The 16,072-nt window shown below is 54.3% G+C and overlaps 1 protein-coding gene across 1 annotated transcript; it reads right to left on the bottom strand.

The window, feature by feature from the left end:
* Positions 1 to 13,318: 13,318 nt before the first annotated feature.
* On the bottom strand, positions 13,319 to 15,851 carry LOC118979109 (lymphotactin-like). Its single transcript, XM_037035039.1, has 3 exons — positions 15,600 to 15,851; positions 14,394 to 14,508; positions 13,319 to 13,626 (listed from the first exon to the last, which is right to left on the bottom strand). Exons 1-3 carry the CDS (start codon positions 15,844 to 15,846, stop codon positions 13,470 to 13,472), a joined length of 519 nt encoding a protein of 172 aa, XP_036890934.1. The 5' UTR covers positions 15,847 to 15,851; the 3' UTR covers positions 13,319 to 13,469.
* Between the last annotated feature and the right edge of the window lie 221 nt (positions 15,852 to 16,072).

The raw sequence follows: 16,072 nt of genomic DNA, 5'->3' as shown, positions 1-16,072 counted from the left end.
TGCATCCAGCGACTCACGGCAGCAGCCATGAGCCTGGGAAAGGGGTGGAGAGATGGAGGGCAGCCGGGAGAACTTCGAGAGAAGCCCCCACACCAGCCCTGAGCTGTGTGCGGACGCTGCTGAAGGGCCCCATGCCTTGGGACCTGTGGGGAGGAGGCCGTCCCTGGCCTCAGGTGGCAGTGGGCCCTGCAGAGGCATGGCGCCGAGTCCGAAAGGGGACAAAGGCACCCTGTTGCGCTGACCAGGCTCTCTGCGTGGGAGGGGGCCCCAGTTTCCACATTCTCTGTGAGAACTGCTGCTTGGGGCTTGTCTGAATTCAGCCGCCTGGCGGACCTGCACGGGTCCATGCCAGTTCACCCCCCCTTTGACCTCTCAGGGCCCAACTCGTCCTCCTGTGGGACCACCCCCCCAATCCCACCCACGCACAACGAGAACAAGGGCACATCCTCCCACTTACAACCAAAGAGCATCATGAGCCAAGAAAGCCACCTACGCCTCAAGGTGACCGGGGCAGGCGGGAGAGGGACAGGGACAGGTGACAGGGACAGGACTAGGCTCAGCACACCCCCCGCCCCCAGCACCCCAGCCTCGCTGACAGGGCAGTTGGGCCCTGGTGCTGCAGAAACCACGGCAGACAGAGGCAGGACTTGTGTGGATGCTTGAGGGGACCTTGGGGAGTCCTGGAAGCCCTCGGGGGAAAGGGTGCAGGTGCCACGCTCACAGGTGCGGGTGGCAGGCCAGCGCTCGTGCCAGCGGGACCGCCGCGGGGCTGAAGAGCCGACGATGCCTGTGTACCGGCAAACGCGCATCCGAAAAGAGGGTCTCATTCATGGGTTCGCATCCCTCTGACGTTTGCCTAACTCCACACAGGAAAAAAGCACACATTCGCAGTCACAGAAAGAAAACTCACGTTAACCCACCTCCCAAACGTGTAGCTCTGAAAGAAGGTTATACACATATTTTTGGTTGCTTTGTGATCGCTCCCAAAGATCGGCGTGCGTGCGTGTGTGTGCCCCGGGAATGCGTGTGTTCAGACCCCAATGGCCAGTGCTTCTTCCATCTTGCTCCCTCTTCAATCAGAGTCAGTGGCCTTCAAAACCACGTCCGATTCCTTGAGTTTCTGGGTGTCAGCAACATCGGTGTCACAACTGCAAAGAAGATGCAGCTGCAAAGTCTTGGTTTCCCACATTTGCTTTGGCTTTAAGGAATCCAACCCCTCACTCTACAAGCGGAACTGAACACATTTCGGGAAAGTTAAAAATTCCCAGCAGTTACATATACCCCACTGAAATTCAGAGTAGGAGGGCGGGGACACGGAAGACAGATGACACCAATGCATCACTGTCTCTCGTCCTCCAGAACGTCACACATGCACCTTCACACTGAGCAGGCGACTCATTAGTGCAATCCAAGGAAAGATGCGCCCTTTAAAACTGTGCTTTTGCTCAAAAGTTGTAGAGGCGAGGTAATCAAGGAGAGAAGGAAACACGTAGTCACGTCGCAGCTCATCTCAGTGTCGAGAGGCAGGTTTTATAGTTTCCTTTCCTCTATCTCTTCCTTTCTGTCTTAGAAACATTCCCAATTCACAGACATGCTTCAGGGTGCCCTGAGCGTATTAACGCGCACCAGGGAGACAAGAAAGGAACCGAAGGAAGAGGTGGTGCCCTGGATGACCAGAGCATTCTGGAGACCGCCGCTCAGCCTCAAGTGTGTCTCTCCCTTGGCGAGTTCCAAAGGTGGAAAGAAAGCCAGAAAGATGGCGCCTCCCCAGGAATCACACCCAAGGCTCGGAAAGATGAGCGACAGTATCGTCCCTGGTACTTTCTCTCCTGAGTGCCGGGAGCTGGAGGAGACGGGAGGTGGCCAAGAAGCCCAGGCTGAGGGCTGTCGCCATGGTCACCACTGGAGGGGAGAGGAAGTACCTGCAGCCCCAGCTGGGGACTCAGCCAGGGCCCAGGAAAAAGCTGACGCTGTGTTGCAGGCTCACTGTTGTACGCCAGCGTGGCGGGGGGGGGGGCAGGGGGGGGCAGCAGAAAGGAGATGAGCCCTTCTGTCCTTGGCCTATAGCCATCCTGACAACAGTTTTAAGTCCCAGGCAGGAAATTCCTGGGGAACCCCCAAGGCTCCTCCTCCTAGACCTGCTGTGAACCCCAGTGGCCACTGTCAGCTGCAGGGGACCCGGCACAAACTCTGAAGTCACTCGTGCATCCTTTTCAACAAGAGGATGAGAAAAACGCTGCCTGTGTGTGCGCACACCACCACGTCCGTCTGCCGATAATAACCGGAGTTAGCAACCACCGTGTCTGCTCATGAGCCTGGGGGGCTGCCCCGTCTCCCGGCAAACCCTGGGCTTCACTGTGTTAACCGAGGACGATTTCTCTACCTTCAAAACACTTGTACTTCGGGGCCCCACTGGAGTCACCAGAGCTTCACACCCACAGTGCTCGCCAGTGTGTTGACCGCGGACATTAATGCACAGGTCACTGCAGTGTTGCCTACAGGTTGCAAACACCCACCCCAGCCGGAGGCCGAGAAATCGAAGGACTGGATGGAGGAGCAGATGTGAGTTGATGAGGGAGGACTCAGGGGTCTCTGGCGCCCGGTGCGCACACCATTCTGCCAGGGAGGAAATGGACACTCAGTCAAGGGTCTTGGGCGTGTTTTGTTGAAACAGCTATTCATTATGAAAATAATAAATATTCCACGCGCACTACTTGGAGAACACGGGAGACCAGAGGCGGGAGTCCTGGCTGAGTCCTACCTGAGCTCCAAGTCCCCTCTCTCTCCGTCTTGTTGGGAAACGCCACTGCGGTTCCCACCTCCCTGCCTCGCCTTCCTCACCTGCCTTTCGCTGCGAACCTTCGGTGAATCAGCGCAAGTAAAAAATGTTCTAAAAGGGACACTTGCAAACAGAGGCATCTGGCTTTGTCTCTTATTTTCAAGGCTTCGAGAGGAGGGTGTGCTGGGATCTTTTCATCTGTATGCACTTTTGCTCTGCGTGTTAATCTTGCATTTGACAAGATCGATGGAGAGAGACTTCACTGGTTCCTGGGGAAAAGATTTCCAAACTCGTCATCTTTCATCTTTGGCTGTGATGCTATTCATTATTGGAATAACACAGGTGATCATGATGAATAGTGTATCAACCTCCTGAAATTAATTTTTCAAGGTGACTGGGATGAGAAATAAGCTATCGTCGTTCGTGTCTAGCCTCCCCAAATCTCTCACCTTCAAAACTGTCTGCTGCCTCTAACTTTTGTCAAATTTACCTTCGGTGTCTTAATAAAATTCAGCCTGAAACATAATTAAAAAGAGTGAATGATGCAATGACTTCTTCCAAATCTCTACTGAGATATAACCCACACATCAAAAACATACACGACAACTAAGAGAATTTTTGTGACCTGAACACACTGATACGACCACATCAAGGAACAATTTCAACTGCACCGAGCAACCCACTTTGCGATTAAGGTCCATCTCCAGCACACCCTGTACTAGTTATCATGACTGTGTTCCATGGAATGTCGACTTTGTGGTATAGTCGCATTCGATTACGTAAATATAAGTTTCAATCCAAATGTACAACCAATACTGGCAAATATCAGAGGGTGGCTGGTCTCAGGGAGCTGTAGCCAATCTAACCACCAGACTCCCCTGCTGCGGTCAGTTGAAATATTTCAATAATCCCGATCTTTGAGACCCAAGGCCACTCCTTCCAAACACGTGCCCTCAAGTTTAAAAATGGTAGTGAAGTCATACGTCAGGGAGTTCGAACCGGCAGGGAAAAGATGTCCCGAAGATGACTGACCCAGTCATGGCCTCACACTAATACACACTTGCCCACCTGGCTGCCCACGGCCAGCGGCCGTGAAGACCTCCAGGTGGCCCAGGTGGGGCGTTCCTGGCTGCGGTTTCTGCCCGTCAGCTCTTCCCCCTCCTCCACTGGGATGCAGACACACCTCAAAGCCTCTTGGCACAGCTCGCTCTGGACGATGCTGTCCGGAGGGAGGAAGTGAGGCTTCTTCGCAAACTCGGCAGCCCCTGTCAGCCCCTTCAGGGCAGAGAACCCAGAGGATCCCTGCTCCAGGTTCCCTGCCCAAGGCTGTGTGTCTGGGGCCAGCAGCCTGCTCACACACGCTCCGCTTGTCTGCGGCAGGGACAGACACCCATCCTGGGCACGCCTGAGGCTCCCGGACATGTGACATCAGTGGAACAGCCCCAGGGACCTGTCTGGACGTCCGAGACCAGGTGAGATTAGTGTTTGCCTGCAGGAGTGGCACCTGAGAGGGACACTGGCCATCAGAGAAGGAGGTCAGAGGAGGCGGAGCATCCCTCTGCAGTGGGCGGGCACGTACTTGGCCCCGCCCAGAACACCCACAGAGACCAAGTACCGAGGACCCTTAGGCACAGATCAAACGTCTCCGTGGGTGTTTGGACAGGGCTACCTGTCCCGCAGGTTGCTCCCCAGGTGTGATGGAGAACAGAAGCAAAGCCACTAAAAGAGGTGAGTTTAGAAACCGTCAAGTGCTCAGTCCCAAAGTCCCCAGCATGACACCTCATTGACAGCAAGTGCTCGGCGGACGCCGGCAAGGACCTGGCAGATCAGCCACATAAAGGAACCACAGAGTCTGCGAGCACACGGAACACATGCGTGCACATGGAACGCATGTGTGCACGCACACACACACACACTCCAGAGTACCAAACACTCCCAGAGTGGGGCCCCATGCTTCTGCAAGCCAACAGATGAGAGGCCAGAGGGCCGAGCCTTTCTGATGACGTCAGTGCTGTGAGCCAGTCATGGCTTTGTCCTTCCGAGATTGCAGATGTGAGTAGATCGTGGGTCTCCCACGTCTTAAAGAATGCATGTCCACCGGTGTTCCTGGGATGTAATAAACGGTACCTGGAAAGGAGTTCTGTGCTCAGGTGACCTCGAGGGAGCCCTGAGACACGTGAGGTCTTTTCCACAGTGCTTCTCGGAGACGCTGATGTGCTGTACGACCATCACTCTCCGAGGGGACAGGACAGGGTCTGATCACTCTCTAAGTACAGCTGACTACAGCATTGTTTGTTTAAATGCAGGCCCTTGTGCGAGAAGTGTCCATAGAACACTCCATAAGCTGATGCGCTGTATGCAATTATTAAGAAACTATGGAAAATAAAACCCTGCTTTGCCTAAATGTGAAGACTAAGGTCTCACCCAGTAAATGCCAGTGTCCAGGAAATCCTGGAGACACTTCCTGTCCCCACCCCGTTCCCATCCGCATCCTCTCCTTCCCACCCACTAGGGACCCAAAAAGCTAACACTCGCCACACGCCAGGCTCAGGCTTCCGTCCTAGGAGGTCCAAGTTCACAGAGAGGCAACCTGAGGCACAGAGAAATTCAGTGTCACCTACAGAGTGGATGGGGGCCGTCAGCACACAAATCCAGGAGCAGCTGAGACCGCTGACCACTCCACCCACATCCGAGAGCGAGCACGTGACCACCCCTCACTCACACACCTCTGCACCCCCACCCCTGAACCCAGCCTTCGGAGACATGGAAACCCGATCTTCCCTACAACACAGTTGGTTCTAAGAGCCCCTCAGCCTGGCCATGGGGTCTTTTGTTTCTTGGCTCTAGAACGCAAAGCTTTTTACAGTGATCTCCCTCAGCAGTTCCACCCTGGTGAGGGAAACCACATTTTCGGGACGAAGCCCTAGCGATCACTCCGGGCAGCACAGCGGTGTGGTGGGAAATCAGCATAGGTCCCGGGCATTTGACTGACATTTCTTCTGGAAGTGCGGGGGCAGCGTCCTTCCTGGCCTCCGAAATAATGACGTCAGGTCACCCTGCCGGCCTTCAGCCCCTGGCGGTCTGCCCCAGTTCTCACTGGTTCCTCCCAAAACCAGAAAAAAACGACCCTTTGGCCTCCTCCCCCACATTCCCTCCCCACCCCCACCCCACTGTCACGCTTGGGCCGTCTTAATTCCCACTCAGAACCTTTTCTGTCACCTCTTTCTCTGTCATTAGGGATGCATCTTTCTGCTCCCCGTTGCCTCCCACGGCCCAGTGACAAATCCCTCTGAAAATAGCCCAGTGACTCACCCAGTGGATACTGTATCCATATGTGTGTTACTTTTTTTCCCAGGGGGTGGGGAGAGTTTCACAGATCGTATTATTGTTACCTCACCTCTGCAAAAAGGATGTCTGTCAGAAGGGAGTTCAAATGGAGTTTGGGCCTTTGTCTGAGTAACTCCATAATCAGCTTGTTACTTTTCCTGGCCTCTTTCTTCCTCCCCTCGCTGTCACTCTCTTGGGGGGAGTCTGTTTGCAAGCACCCCAGAAATGAGACTAGAACCTTACCGGTCACCTTCCGATAATGGGCCCATTCCCCACGTCCGGCCGACAGGCACGTCATTCCAGTCCTGTCTCAGGCACTCGCTGCTGTCCCCAGGGCCCCCTCCTTCAGGCCACCGCCGCCGCCTCCAGCCTGGACCGACACCACGGTCCCCTCAGTTAGGACTCTACCCCTCAGTCCTGACCGCCTTGCCCCCCGGGGCCCTCTGCGACCCCACCTTTGTGCTGGTCCCCAGGGCCGGCTCAGTCTGGCCTCGGTGCCCTCTCCTCGCTGACCCCGAGCTCTGCCCCCAGGCCACCCCGGAATCGAGCCGGTTCCCTAGACGTGCCCTGGCTTTCCTGGCTCTGAGCCTTCGATCCTGCAGTTCCCTCTGCCCCAGCGTCTCTGCCCGGCGGGCTCTCCTCCGGTTTGGAGGTTCGAACCTCACATCACCTCCTCTGCACGGTCTTTCCTGACACTGACGGGGCTTGGTCAGCCCCCATCTGCTGTCCTGTGTCTTTTCATGACAACAGCCAGGGTGCGGATGTGGACAGTGCAGTGTCTACACCACAGCTGCTAGAAGCCCGAGAGGCCCCGGGCGCTGTGCCTGGTCCCAGGCACTCAGAGACCCCATTTGCAGTCCCCACTCCCACTGCTCAGTGAGGGAGGAGATGAAGAAAAAGAAGCTGGTATTCCAGGGTCACGCGAGCCAACACACAGGCACGTCCCAGGCTGGTGGGCGCACAAGAGGGGTGTTACCCAGGCGGGGGGAGTCAGAAAGGTCCCTGAGAAGAGGTGCCCTGAGCAGAGCCTTTTGGAACAGCCACAGGGGAGAGGCCCTGGCGACAGCACTTCTCCCCACGATCACGGACTTTGTGACGGCAGACNTTCTGCTCCCCGTTGCCTCCCACGGCCCAGTGACAAATCCCTCTGAAAATAGCCCAGTGACTCACCCAGTGGATACTGTATCCATATGTGTGTTACTTTTTTTCCCAGGGGGTGGGGAGAGTTTCACAGATCGTATTATTGTTACCTCACCTCTGCAAAAAGGATGTCTGTCAGAAGGGAGTTCAAATGGAGTTTGGGCCTTTGTCTGAGTAACTCCATAATCAGCTTGTTACTTTTCCAGGCCTCTTTCTTCCTCCCCTCGCTGTCACTCTCTTGGGGGGAGTCTGTTTGCAAGCACCCCAGAAATGAGACTAGAACCTTACCGGTCACCCAAGCTGGCAACCTCGGGGTGGTCTCGATTCCGATAATGGGCCCATTCCCCACGTCCGGCCGACAGGCACGTCATTCCAGTCCTGTCTCAGGCACTCGCTGCTGTCCCCATGGCCCCCCCCTTCAGGCCACCGCCGCCGCCTCCAGCCTGGACCGACACCACGGTCCCCTCAGTTAGGACTCTACCCCTCAGTCCTGACCGCGTTGCCCCCCGGGGCCCTCTGCGACCCCCCAGACAGAGCCAGGGCCGGCTCAGTCTGGCCTCGGTGCCCTCTCCTCGCTGACCCCGAGCTCTGCCCCCAGGCCACCCCGGAATCGAGCCGGTGCCCTAGACGTGCCCTGGCTTTCCTGGCTCTGAGCCTTCGATCCTGCAGTTCCCTCTGCCCCAGCGTCTCTGCCCGGCGGGCTCTCCTCCGGTTTGGAGGTTCGAACCTCACATCACCTCCTCTGCACGGTCTTTCCTGACACTGACGGGGCTTGGTCAGCCCCCATCTGCTGTCCTGCGTCTTTTCATGACAACAGCCAGGGTGCGGATGTGGACAGTGCAGTGTCTACACCACAGCTGCTAGAAGCCCGAGAGGCCCCGGGCGCTGTGCCTGGTCCCAGGCACTCAGAGACCCCATTTGCAGTCCCCACTCCCACTGCTCAGTGAGGGAGGAGATGAAGAAAAAGAAGCTGGTATTCCAGGGTGACGCGAGCCAACACACAGGCACGTCCCAGGCTGGTGGGTGCACAAGAGGGGTGTTACCCAGGCGGGGGGAGTCAGAAAGGTCCCTGAGAAGAGGTGCCCTGAGCAGAGCCTTTTGGAACAGCCACAGGGGAGAGGCCCTGGCGACAGCACTTTCTCCCCACGATCACGGACTTTGTGACGGCAGACGAGGTCCCGCACCCCTTGTCCTCTGGGGGCGCTCCGCGAAGATTCAGGGGGCTGAGTAAGTCAGCAGAGGCTGGTCTGCGAGCCGCCGACACCCAGTTCCCTCCGTCTCACCTTCGCCTCCTCCGTCCCCTGGTGGCCGGCTCTGGTCTTGGCCCCACGGATTCAACTTGGCTTTGCCAGTCAACAAGGCAAATACTACGGCATTCCCACAAGGCAGTGCTCTGGCTCCCCACAGCCAAGACACCGGTGAGCGGGGTCACTGCCCGAAGCCCCTGGCCCACACCCCAAGCTGGGCTGCCACGCACAGGAACGTGAGCCCTGGCTAAGCAGAAAAGGCCCAGGAGGAAAGGAGAATCGTGCCACACCAGGCCAGGCCAAGTTCAAAAGACCCCAGGCCCAGAGCTACCAGGAAGGGGCTTCCCAGCCCCATATCACTCTCTGGCCCCAACAGCCAACTGGTCTCGTTCCACACGACCTTTCCCACAAAACCCACATACACTGGCCCCGCAGAGGGAGGCCCGGTGATGTCCCCTCCCTCGCTCTACCCTCCCTTCTTTGTCCCGCCTTCAGTCTTCAGTCCCTTGGCCACGTGAAACCCCAGCTGGCCCTTGAAAAACACGAGTTTAAACACCACAGGTCCACTTACACATGGACTTTTATCAGCAAGTGCTGGCAATGTGGCCTCCTTCCAATTTTCTCAACGTTCTCCATTCTCCAGCTCACTCTCTTGTAAGAACACAGTGTAGAATATATGTGATGTACAAGACATGTGTTAGTTGGCTGTTTACGTTACTGCCAAGGCTTCCGGTCAAGAGGAGGCTGCTGGCAGTGACGTGTGAAGGGAGCCCACAGTCACCTGCGGATTTTCGACTGCCTGGCGGTCAGTGCCCCCCATCCCTGTGTTGTTCAAGGGTCAACTGCACTTGCATTTCCTCACACATCTGAACTCTCCTGCCTGCAGGCCTTTCCGGGCGCTGTATCCCCTTCACCTGGAACGCACTGGAACCCCCTGAATGGGGGGTTCTGACGTGGCCTGCAGGTCTCAGGGTAACGACTGCTCCCTTCGGTGGGGGGCTCTCCTGACCCTGTGCACACACTCAGACCAGCATGGGTGCGGCACTGGGGGTCCACACCCTGCACCTGCTCCACTTCACAATCATCGTGCATGTGACGCTTCGTAGCAATTGTCTACTTACAGGTGTGAGCTCCCTGAGGGGAGGGACGGCATCCAGCTCCCCATTTCGTCCCGGGGTCCACAAAGGCGTCTTCACTGGCCACATCGGGCTCCCAATAAGCACCTCTCGGCCGAGGGAGTAGATGAAGGAATCCTGGGGAAAGAGAGAGGGCACGTTTTACCAGGATGGAAGCTCCGTGGAAGCAGAGACTGTGTGTAGAGATCACACGGCTGTGTGTGGACATCACACGTGGGCAGCAGCACGCACACGGGCCACGCCGCCCCGGGCCCAGATCTGAGCTGCACCCCTCGCAGCCCAGATAATGACTCATTATCCCGAATCGTTTTGTCTGCCATTGAGGCCCGTTAGGTGATTAAACGTCTCAACGTTCCCAAAGCAATGAAACAGCGCTGGTTACAGAGTCAAGCCCACGGGAGTGTTTGCTGGAGGCAACACAAGGCCACGAGATGGAAAGCTGAGAACCGCTGTGTGTAGTTGACCGAAGAAGAAATAAATGGCAGGAATGTTACAGAAAGCTCTGCCCACAACCCGCTGAAAACAGCCACACAATTCCACAGACAGGGTGGACGGTGGCTGGGGCTGAGCATGTCACAGGTAACAACCGACAACCCAGGAAATACGGGTTTTCCCACGAATATTGGTACGTGACTTGCAGGAGAACCGGCAGCTGTGAGGAGGGACAATGGAAAGGACGGGGAGGAGGCAGGGAGTTCTTGGTGCTCACAGGAACCCTCTGTGCCATTTAAACTTCTGACTGTGTTCATGTATTCCTTTGATAAAATAAAAACATGTTTACAATAACTGCACAGAAAAAATTCAAGTGGGAAGTACCCATAATGGTCTTCAGACACTTTTATCTTCAAACTTGTAAGACCCTGAGAGGATGCATTGGGCTCTGGGAAGTCCCAGGTACGACATTCTGGGAAGAGAGACCCCAACGCCGTCACTCGGCTTCATGAGGCCAGGACTTAGGGGACATCTGTGCCTGAGACCAGGCTGGTCTCTCAGCGACCCATGTGCTCTTCACCGAAACAGTCTGTCTCACTCCTGCTCAGTTTTCTCCCAGATTTAATCACAGTGATAGTGTCATCATATCAAACCAGAGAAGAATAAAATACACCACCAATACAATCACAGTGGGGGGACCTCCTGGTCACAACAGAAAATACGGGGCAATATCCTTCTTCAGACCAACTAAGAGCACATCTTCCAGGCATTTCTTATCAATCAAAATAATTTAGAATTACGTATAAACTCAGAAGTCTTTGCAGAGAACATTCCAATGCAGTCTATCGTCCTGTTCTCTGTGTTTTTTGGTCGCGGGACACATCTGCGTCCTCTCCTGGGCCGAGTCCAGCGCCGTCAGCTGGTTTACGTCGAGGTCTCATCTCCGAGTTCCCGCAGGGCAGAAACGACATTCCACATCTCCCGGTTTGCCTGAGCGCAACACGGAACCTGTCCCACATGAAGGCCTGAAAAATGTCTGCTGAACTGAACCTGTGATCCACACAGTTTATTTTGTGTTATATATAACTTCAGAAATAAAGAACAGAATAAAAGAAAACACTGTAAAATATTCTTTCTCCCATTTATCCAACAAATAGGATAAGTCTATCCTATAAGTCTACCACCACCCCCAGTCTATCCTGGGCACTGGGGAGCTGACATAAATAATATACACAAGTCCCCCAAATTTGAAAACACATATTTGTAAAGATATATGTATTCCCTAGTTCATCGCAGAATTATCCACAATACCCAAGACATAGAGACAACCTAAGCATCTTTCAACAGACGACTGGGTAAAGATGTGGTACATACTTACAGTGGAATACTACTCAGCCACGAACAAGATGAAATACCGCCATTTGCAACAACATAGATGGGTCTTGAGACCACCAGGCTCAGTGAAATAAGTCAGGCAGAAAAGGGTAAGAATCATTTGATTTCACTCGTATGGGATATAAAACAAAAAGCAACAAACTGAAAAAAAAAACAAACAAAAAATAAGCTCACAGATACAGAAAACAATATGGTGGGTCCCAGGGGCAGCGAAGAAGGGAAAGGGGGTCAAACACTCGGGGATGGAAGGAGGCCAGACGCCACACAGTACATGGGCGCCACGTGATAAGGACATATGCCTGAAGTTCATGTACTATGATTAACCAAGGTTACCCCAATCAACTTAATCCAAAAGGACGGCTACGGAAAAATAAAGGAGCACACACAAGCAGCTTCCGGTCTGACTGCTGGGGCCCGTGAGGAGCCCGGGCAGGCAAAGGAGCAATTTCACTGCAAATCGGTGCATCTCGGGTCAAAGGGAGGCACGAGACACCATAGGCACACCAGGGAGGGGCCTCGGCCGCTACGACAAATACACGTACAATCTTAGACTATCTCTTGGAATTGAACTGAAACCCAGGGCACGGGTACGATTAGCAGACTCAGGTCCTACCTAAACGAATTCAAAACCTCCAGTCACTTAGTTCAAAGTCACATTCACTATGCGGTTGAAAGCCCAGGAGGGGTCACAAACGCCACTTTTGATACCAGGTAAGTTCACAAGACGTGCACACCTGTCCCCTTCCACATACCTTATCAAATTATCATCTCCTGGAAGCCTCCAAGGTCCGGAAGACGTTTGAGAAACACAGATGTGCATTCGACCAGGAAACCGTAGCAATTTTGCTATGTCCCCCGCCACTTCCATAAAGCAAGTTCTTTTAGTCTCAATATTTAAGACCAGCTTTGGAGATTATGGTGGGTAAATGGCACTGAGAAAAGATGGAAGGCCGTCCTTTGGCCAGGAGGCAGGTCCGCTCTGGTCCCTGGCTGGATAATGAGAAGTGAACTGCCCTCAGTTACCCTCTGGGAGACCTTGACATTGCTGAGGACTGGACATCAGCCAGGACTCTGTCTTCCCTCGAGACTGTCAAGGCCTGGCTGGGCCTTACTATTAAGAGTCGGATGGAACTGGACGCACGGACATCACCAGCTCCTTGGAGAGCAGAGCCATGAACGTGAGTCGAGTCACCCGTTTAACGACAAGACAAGACAGGATGAGTCTCGGTGTTAAGAGGCCAGAAGAACATCCAACTAAAACTTCACTGCGAATCGTGGTCACGTTCAAGAAGCGTCCCAGGTGACGGAGTTGGGGCAGGAAAAGCATGACCCGGATGACAAGTAGAGCAGGCGACCGTTACAGAAACCACAGAAAGGCAGCAGGACTACCGCCCAGTCGGGCAGCATTGGTTTTTTATTTGAGTAAAACATCTTTTCACCAAACGTCTGACCTAAGCTACCCTGACACATAAAGCAACGGACAAGCCTGCCTTTTTTTTTTCTCCTTCCCTAGGAGACCAAACGAAACGGAGAGAAGAGAATCTTCTCCAGGTCCCATGTGAGTGAAGCCACTCTTTAAATGGTGGCCCCTCAGAAGGGGAACCCCATGACAGCTGGAGTTTCCCCTTATTCCACGAAGAGAACCCCACTGGGAAGGCGGGGGTCACCGTGGCTCGTGGGCAGAGAAGTACAGCTTTTGCCTCTCGCAAGGACTGCCCCAACTCCCCGCCCATCACAGACACCATCGGGGGCAGATACAGTCGGGACAGAAACAGAACGTAAATGACATACCACCTGCCCCAGTACACAATGAATAGACTTGGGGACGATTCCCGGTAATAAATATTTATTAATTAGAGCAGCTAAATGAATATCAAAGATATGAAAAATAAAAATACAAGAAAATAATCTGGCACAGGCAGTACTTTCAGAAAAGCCAGGTGTAATTTAATGAGTCCATGAGCTTATAAACAGAAATCGGCTGGAGAGCTGGTGCGGGAGGGGACAAACCCACTACCGCACCCGGGTCACCACGGTACTGGTGAGCTGCTGGGTCCCTGTGGGCTTGCTCTGGTTGGCGTTTTTTTTGTCGTCCATGGTTTCCACTGCTTTCTTCACCCACTCGACTTTGGGGTCGGCACAGACTTTGAGGCCACGTTTGGTGATAAATCTGCCACATAAGGAAAAGACAGGCCACGTTAGCCCCATCCGCAAAGCCTCAGGCCCAGGAGTTCAGATCTGACCAGCCGCAGAAGCTCCCGCAGCGATCACTGAACCCTGAGACCATACACAAGACCCCCCTCTTCTGCCGGCTCTTTTAACACGAAGGAGGAACGACTTCCAGGCTCCTGCTCTCAGCAGGGCTACCCAACACCCTCACTCAATTGGACAGCTGATGTCACCTGGTCCTGTCACAACACATCAGCTCCTTTCTCAAATCTGAATGCGCCCACCTCACTGCCTGAACAACTTTGCTGTGATTTCTCCGGGCAAAGTTGTGGCCACGTGTTGGGAAGAGCCGCTGTGCTGGCAACGGGATCTGGAGAAGGAACCGCGCCATGTGGGCTCGTTTCTGACAGGCTCCCTTGAGATATGGCAACTGACACAACGTGGCACCCACACCCCAACACACCCTCTGAAAGGTGGGGTGTGGCTACAGGGTCAAAGCCTGACCTGAACCAGCCCTCCCTGACCCCAGCCCTCCGAATGGGCACAGTGTTCCTCTGGCTTCCATCAGAGTTTCCGGCTCAACTCCATCAGAAAGGAGATGTTCTCTATCCGGCCGGCCCGTGTTTGCCGCAGCCCTTACGTGGCTCTGGGGAAAGGCACGGTGAGTACGGAACACAAGGGGGGCTGCTGGGTAAGGGCAGGGCTCGCCCCACCCGTGTGGACCCGTGTCCCCTGAGCAGGGCAGCAGCTCCGGGCACAGAAACTCACATAATTGCGCGCACGGGCCCCTCCCGGATGGTGTACGTCTTAATGTTTTTCACTGGCAGGCGCCGGGATGTCAGACTCACGCAGATTCTCTGCTCCAGGACTTCACTCCCCACACCTGGCAAGGAAAACCAGGCAGACGAAAAAATGAAATGTCGTTTCGAGCAGTGCAAACCCAATAGCGTTACGAATAAAACGGCAAGGAGTCGGGTGAGGAGGAGCAACCTGAGGGAGGCGACCCCAACAGTGGGGAGACCTCCTGTCTTGGGCGGAATGAAGCGAGGTGCTCTCCTGGTAAACACTGAAATGCGAGGGCCAGAGAGGAAGCAGTTCACAGGAATTTGTCCTGGACAGAAAGGGTGCGGTGTGCGGTCCGCAACAGGAATGACACCCAAAGGACAGTCTCTCCTGGTCCCGAGCCACAGTGGGGAGGAAAAAACCCTTTCGGAAACATGGCTAGAACACACAGGAAAGGCTCCGGGTAGCTCCATCTCCTGGGAGCCTCCTGTAGGTTTGTGTGACCGTGTATCAGACATCAGTCTGTTTGTCAGCATTTATCCTATGGTTTCTTACAAGCTCAGGATATTTATTGTAAATGGGAGCAGCATTCAGAACAGTGATCGTAAATCCTCCCATGAACTTGAAGGTGGTGTTGATTTCCCCGTAGGGAGGTGCGAGCTTCCAGTGTTTCTGGTCAACAGCAAACACCAGTTTGTTCCTGAACATACCCCCTCTGCCTCACCCCAACATGTGCCTGAACTCTCAAAACTCTGGAGACTTTACCAAGATCGGTCCAGCACAGGCAAAAGCGACTGAGGCATGACGGTTGTCCCACTGTCTGACAGCTAACATCAATCAAGAAATCACCACTTGTGAGGGAATCTGATAGGTGATCCTCAGATTGATTTCCTTTTAATCCCACGAGAGTATCTGTTATTGTAGTCAGTCTACAGGTAACTAAGTCTAGGCTCAGAGAGACGAAGAGATTTACCCCAAATCACCCGATTAGGAAAAGCGGGCCAAGTTCTGTCTTTGGAAGCCGAAAGGTCCCCTAGAGTCACAGTCATCATTCCCATGTCGCACATGGGAAGGCCGAGGCCTGCCTTGGGGAAAGCATTCTCCTCCAGCCAAAACCTGAGTCCAAATCAAACCGTGTGCCCACCTGCCTGCCTATCTGTTCCTTATCCCAGGAACAGCCTTTCGACTTACCTTCCACGACATAGGTGGTGAGGCAGCAGATGCCAAGGAGGGCCAGGACGAGAGCTCGCATGGCTGTGGTGCTGCTGGGCTGGGCTGGGCTGGGCTGAGCTGAGCTGAGCTGAGCAGGGCTGAGCTGAGAGAGGATGAGCTCCTGCTGCTGCGGAGCCTCTTTTATCCCCGCGATGGTCAGTGCACTTCCTGTGGTATGAGGGGGCTTCCGAGGTGGGTATGCAATCGTGGAAAGTCTTTGCAACATTGATGCTTTTTCTTTTTTGAAAAAAAAATTCCCCTGCTCATGCAAACCCCGCCCCCTGTGGCCTTTTCCTCTTCACCTGTGGTTAATGCATCAGTGAAAGCAACCGTACGGGTACAACAGATGCGGTTGTCTCCTCCGTTGTCACCAGCCTCAATTCAAATCTTCCGCTGCTCCTGAAGACATGCCCCCGGGCCCTGTCACTGTCCCCAGCGTGCGGACAGTGTAA

This window comes from Sturnira hondurensis, unplaced genomic scaffold (assembly GCF_014824575.4).
Source record: "Sturnira hondurensis isolate 20B ecotype Veracruz unplaced genomic scaffold, ASM1482457v3 Scaffold0022215, whole genome shotgun sequence".
NCBI lineage: Eukaryota > Metazoa > Chordata > Mammalia > Chiroptera > Phyllostomidae > Sturnira > Sturnira hondurensis.
The sequence above is the reverse complement of the archived record's forward strand: the minus strand, read 5'-3'. Positions and strand labels throughout refer to the sequence as shown.

What these genes read in the sequence shown, in the direction of transcription:
- LOC118979109 (XM_037035039.1), bottom strand. Translation starts at nt 15,846, where the DNA reads ATGTTGCAAAGACTTTCCACGATTGCATACCCACCTCGGAAGCCCCCT. An exon ending in CACCACCTATGTCGTGGAAG is followed by an intron (nt 14,509 to 15,599) that starts GTAAGTCGAAAG and finishes TTTCCTTGCCAG; the next exon opens with GTGTGGGGAGTGAAGTCCTG. An exon ending in GGGCCCGTGCGCGCAATTAT is followed by an intron (nt 13,627 to 14,393) that starts GTGAGTTTCTGT and finishes CTTATGTGGCAG; the next exon opens with ATTTATCACCAAACGTGGCC.